At 40.3% G+C, this 5,825-nt stretch overlaps 1 protein-coding gene across 1 annotated transcript; it reads left to right on the top strand.

Annotated features, from left to right (window-relative positions):
- The first annotated feature begins 1,807 nt into the window (after positions 1-1,807).
- pdcb (phosducin b) lies at positions 1,808-3,928 on the top strand. The gene is made up of 3 exons (XM_030770360.1): positions 1,808-1,856; positions 2,994-3,142; positions 3,413-3,928. Exons 1-3 carry the CDS (start codon positions 1,808-1,810, stop codon positions 3,926-3,928), a joined length of 714 nt encoding a protein of 237 aa, XP_030626220.1.
- Positions 3,929-5,825: the final 1,897 nt, after the last annotated feature.

Genomic DNA, 5,825 nt, shown 5'->3' with positions numbered 1-5,825 from the left:
AGGACTAACAGTGCCTAGGCCGTATCTTACATTAGTTTCAATGTTGTCTCACACACAGTAAAGCAACAGCCAGAGATCTAATGAAAGGTAGAGTCACTTTGGCCCAGTCCCAGACCTTTGGTAATTCTGAGGCCGCCAGCAGGAGGTTGAGATTGAGATAATGTAGCAAAGAGTTCTACATTTTTACATATGTACTGTCAAGATATTTCAAATACGTTAGTGCCTTCCTCTATGTGAGTTAAGGCTAGTGACTTTTTTGTTTGAAGTCTGTAAAACATGAGGTGTGAGGGTTACAGCTGAATTCAAAAACTCTTTGAAATCATAGAAAAAGGTTTCCCTAAAAGAGAAGAAAGTGAAGATTGTCTGTCCTTTTAAATTTTTGGTGTATGTTGTGGGCCAGTGTTTCCGAGATCCTCAACTGGGGTCTATTCTGGCATTAAACCGCTAACAGTAACAGAATCTCAAGATGAATTCCATGGAGCACACGGAGCCTACACAATGAATTCAGACAAACTCAACATATTTTACAGAGAAATCGATGAGTGTATTGAGAACATCGTCATAATCATTCAGTTGTTACAGGAATGTGTCTCTGCAGTATTGCTGTCGAACATGGCACCATATTCACAGATGATTTTAACTAGTAGAAGTCTATAAAGAAAAGAGGAACGTTTATAGTGGAAAAGAAAATGGGAAACAACAGAAAAGGTTCAGCTGCCGTCACCAGTATTTATGAGATCAAATAAAAGCTGTATTAACCAGATCAGCCCAGTTTTTAAGACAATGAATCAGACTTCCCTAAACTGCATCGGTCCAGTTCTGGTTTGTACTTTTGCTGCCTTTCACCTTCTCCTCATAATCTGGGGATGATCTTTAACCGTACAGTGCCCAGCCAATCAGAGATCCACTGCAATAAGTAGGAGCCAGTCGCACTGCCGAGTGGTGCATTGTTCACGTGCATTGTTTCAAAAGCTGCACTTCACTCCAAAAAGATTAGAGGAGATACATTTTTGGCAGGCTTAGGTTACTGATCACATTCTCTAAGCCTGTTTTTACTTGTAGGGGAACCAATCTGATTCAGCTCTGTGGCGGTTCTGTACAACAAAGAATTTAGCTTGTACCTGTATTTTAAGTCATCGCAGGGATGCACAGAAAGGACTGAGGCTTCAATCCACCAGAAATCATGATGTGACATCATTTCCTGTTTCTTAGAATAATGATGTCAAAAGGCAACAGTGTGGACACCACAGGAATTCCGCCACCTGGACTAACCAAACTTACAAATCCAATCAATAAATAATCTCCTAATACCTCATTAACCTAATACATTCTGAGAGACAAGGACCAGAGCCAAGCAAACAGCACAGGACAATGACAGAACGTATCCTGTTTTTTTTGTTGTTGTTGTTGTTGTTTAGTTGTAAGGTATTATATAATGCTTGGTGGAATGAGCCAAGACCTTGACGTATAACTTTAACTTGGTGTGCTCACTCCAAGGTTACGTGTAATCTGTAGGGTTGGAAAGCATACAGAATAGAAGGAAAAATAAGAAAAAAAAACAGCGGCCATTGACTTTGTCTGTGGCTGAACACCTTTTTTTTCACTACAATAAAATACACATATGACATCTCTCTCTAAGGACTTGTGAATGCAATTTTCCACATGGATTTTATCCTAACCGAGAACTAAGAGTGGTGTCTATGAGAGCACATCAGTTGCTGAACGATTATTAATTATTTCCTCTTGTTTCAAATACTTTCTTTTCCATCATTTTTTGCTTCACTAGTTGCTCAGGTAACTCTCCAGGATGTCAGGCAATACAGTGGATGAGGAAGAGGTGACTGTTACCCACACAGGTGAGCAGGAAATCCCCACTGTCCCTTTTCTTCTGTCTCTCTAATCTGTCTGCATGTATGTTACGAGATGTATGTACTAATGTCACCCAAAGTACAGGTGAGAGGATATTTTGGTCCATGAATTTAACTGTTCTTATGTTATATATTACTCCATTGTTCCCAATTCAGCGACACAAAGCATAGTCTTTAATGTTCGTTTAAATTAATAACAAACTCCTGTTTAGGGCCCTAAAAAAAACTGGCCGCCCAATCTAAACATTTAAAGCATGGTGCTGAGTAGCTTTTTTTTTCTTTTTTTTTTTTTAATTTACTCAGCTTGTGAGCAAACTTTCTGTTAAGAAAATCTCTCTGCCCAAAATTTCAAAAAGGCCACTAAAATATAGATCTACGACTACGTAAAGGAAGTAAGGAGCCGATAAAGCATTAGGGAGAACAGGAGATAGGCAGACAAGAGAAGGATGGATTGAGAAATCTCGTGATATTCAGTGCCTTGCCGCCTTGACAGCGTGACAGACACGCTAAGCTACTTTGGCTGATTGCTATTACACAACCTGAGCTCGGTGACGTGGCAGGCTTAAGGTTTTTTTTCTTTGGGCCTAATCCACCTGTGACTACGACGATATCTTAAGGGCCTTCTGCAACTCTTCCTTTTATAAACAGTCTCAGATCTCAGATCTCAGATCAGGAAACTCATTTAGTATCAGAGCTCAGTGGAAAACACGCATTAGCGCTAGTCAAACTCTTAACTCACTGTCAGACGTGGCTCCACGTGAGTTCAGGTCCTCAAAAAAAAATTGAAAAACGAAGGATAGGACTCACAAATCTGGTCCTGGACTCCTTCTCATTTTCATCTCAAAGACTGTGGTCGTCTTATCGGTTATAAACTGCTAGGCGAAAATCAGTATAATATTGTGGAGTAAGGGGAAAAAAATCTTCGGGACTAGTTTCGAGGAATATCAGATGCCGAGACACAGAACTGTAACTTATCTAGAAGTAGATCTTCCTTGTCAAACTGCGTCAGGCAGACCGGGCACAATAATTGACAAGGTCACCTTTGTCTGACAGTCAGACAAACCTATTTAACGACACATTCATTCATTCATCCAAACCATCCATTCATTTCCAAACCATCTTCAGGACCAAAGGGTGTCATCAATGACTGGAGAAAGTTTAAGCTGGAAAGTATGGACCAAGAGTCTTTGCCTCCCAACAAGAGAGAGCTGCTGAGACAGATGTCCTCCCCTCACAAACCTAAAGATGACGCTAAGGGTGGGCTCAACCGCAAGGTAACCTGTCCCACTCCTATTTCTCTCACTCTCTCAATCTCTTCCCACACTGTCTCTTGCACATGCACAAACACATGTAAGTATTTATTACATTGGTTATTGTATCATCCAAGAAGACACAGGCAATCACTTGACACTGGTAATGCTTGTGACCTCGTCAAAGTAAGTGTTTAATTTCTATTTGGCTGTTTTCACATCATAAGGTCTAGAGGTTCATCGTGCCAAATCCCCTTTTCTTAAGCTAACTCTCTGTGTTTCTTTCTTGCTTAGATGAGCGCGCAGGAGTACGAGCTGATTAAGGAAGATGACGAGAAGTGTCTGCGTCGATACCGTAAGCAGTGCATGCAGGAAATGCACGAACGCCTCAGCTTTGGGCCGAAATTTGAGGGCGTCTACGAGCTAGATAGCGGCGAAGCCTTTCTGGAGGTCATCGAGAAGGAGCACCGCCTCACCGTGGTGGTGGTGCACATCTATAAGGACGGAATCAAAGGCTGCGAGGCCCTTAACAACTGCCTGGACTGCTTGGCCACCGAGTACCCAAGCGTGAAGTTCTGCAAGATCAGTGCAGCCGCCACAGGGGCAGGAGACCGTTTCTCGGATGATGTGCTGCCTGCATTACTGGTGTACAAGTCCGGGGAGCTGCTGGGCAACTTCTTGGCCGTAACGCAGCATCTCAGCGAAGAGTTTTTCGCCACCGACGTTGAAACCTTCCTGAACGAGTATGGACTATTGCCCGAGAAAGAGTTCTCACCTGGCGCAGATGAGGAGGAGGCGGATGTGGAGTGAATGGAAAAATCTGGAGGAAATTATGGGGAAATTGGGGAGGGAATTTACTGGAAGTCAGAGAGGGGGTAGAATGATGGTGGAAAATTTTAGAAATCGTAGAAAGAAATTCCAGTACATGGTGAAAAGATCACATTGACTCAAGAATAGAAACATATAAGGCATACACGATTTCCCAAAATGAACTTAGGCAATACAGTCTAACAAATCTTCCATGGAAGTATAACAGCATCATGCAAAATGAGCCAAAACAGAAGTCCAGACAAGTTGTTTCAGCACAGCACGCTATGCTCCTTCAGGTGAAGTCTTCAATTATGCCTGCAGACCATTTATGTGGGCTTTTTGATATGTTTTTTGTGTTGTTTTTATGCTCTTGGGCCAAGCATAGCTGCACAATAATCTTAGAGAAATATTTTAGTATGCAAGGAAACATTTGATCAAACTGAACTGACAGAGTAACCACTTTTATTAGCCATTCATATCAATTTTAGAAACATATGAGAGTATACGAAAAGAAACATATGAAAGACATTTCTGGAAAAAAAAAAGGTAAAATGTAGTTCTTTCTAACATTATCAAAAAATAGCTAAGAAACATAAAGGAATTTATATGATCATATAAAATGCACTGGCATGTGTTTTCATGCATTAAAAGAAAAGTATAGCAATTTTAGTGCATGCAGTGTTTTGCTTAAGGTATAGTGTTGTATCCTTTTGTCAGGACAAAAACATAGAACTTAATTTGACACAAGGCCATTTGGTGAGATGAGACACATGGGGGGGGGGGGGGGGGGGGGGGGGGGGGGGGGGTCCAGCACAAAATGTTAAAATAAGTATATGTGCATTTATATTTTTTGAGGATCCTGAGAAGTCGTTTGTGAACTGTTTATCAAAAACTATTTAACTGAATAAAGTGTCTTTACTGGAAAATGAAAATATTCATTTCTCGTTCATGGTCCCTTGTTTTTCTGGTTCAGTTCAGAATCAGTGGCTTACTCGCTATGCTGATAGAAACAGAGTCAAACTACCCTATTAAACATGTTTTGAGATTTGCATCAGAATGAAAGAATCTGTTTACAGTACAATGTTGCCGCTAACACCAAGGACGTCGCGGAAGATTAATTCCCGCGAATATTTTCCACATCTCTTGGTGTAGTTTGAATGACAAGACCACACATGTGAGGAAATCTATTAGCATTGCGTTTGACTTTACGGTGACCTGGGAAGGGAATTCATCAAAGACAATAAAAAGGCCTACGTTATTTAAGGTTAGGTCTCATTATCCACACATAATTTGACATGTCGTAATTTAAAACTATTCCTGTTTCATTTGTTGTAGTTCAGCACAAGCAAGTACAGTATTTGGTTGAACTTCTGTTCAACCCTGCTTTACACATGCTTCACCACTTTTTGAGTTTCACAAATTCAGTTTATTTAATTTATGATGGAAACACTATATATATATATATATATATATATATCTCCACTGCAGATCTGGTCAAAGTCTACGATGACGTCATCAGTCATGCTCAAACTAGAATCAAAAGACCAAGTCTCATCTTTTGTTTTTTTGTTTTTTTTCTTTTGCAGACAAACTAAATGATAAACCAGAGGATTACTGCACAGTAACTGATGTGATTATAATCTGATTCTGATCACCAAGAGTATGATTCATAAAAAGGTTTGTGTACACACACAAGACAAAAGTACCTCTGCAACCAGAAGTAACTAAGAAATTTTAAGAAAGAACTGTGACAAACTGGAATGACCTCCTGGCTTCCGAGGACAGAGATGCTTTGTGTATGGTGTATAGACAAGTCTATGGATACAATTTGTCATTTAAAGGCCATACACACACACACAAAAAAAAAAAAACTTGCTGGCTGTAGTCAGAGTGCGAA

Source organism: Chanos chanos, chromosome 4 (genome assembly GCF_902362185.1).
Source record: "Chanos chanos chromosome 4, fChaCha1.1, whole genome shotgun sequence".
Lineage (NCBI taxonomy): Eukaryota > Metazoa > Chordata > Actinopteri > Gonorynchiformes > Chanidae > Chanos > Chanos chanos.
Note: the sequence above shows the minus strand (reverse complement) of the source record. Positions and strands in the feature narration are given on the sequence as shown.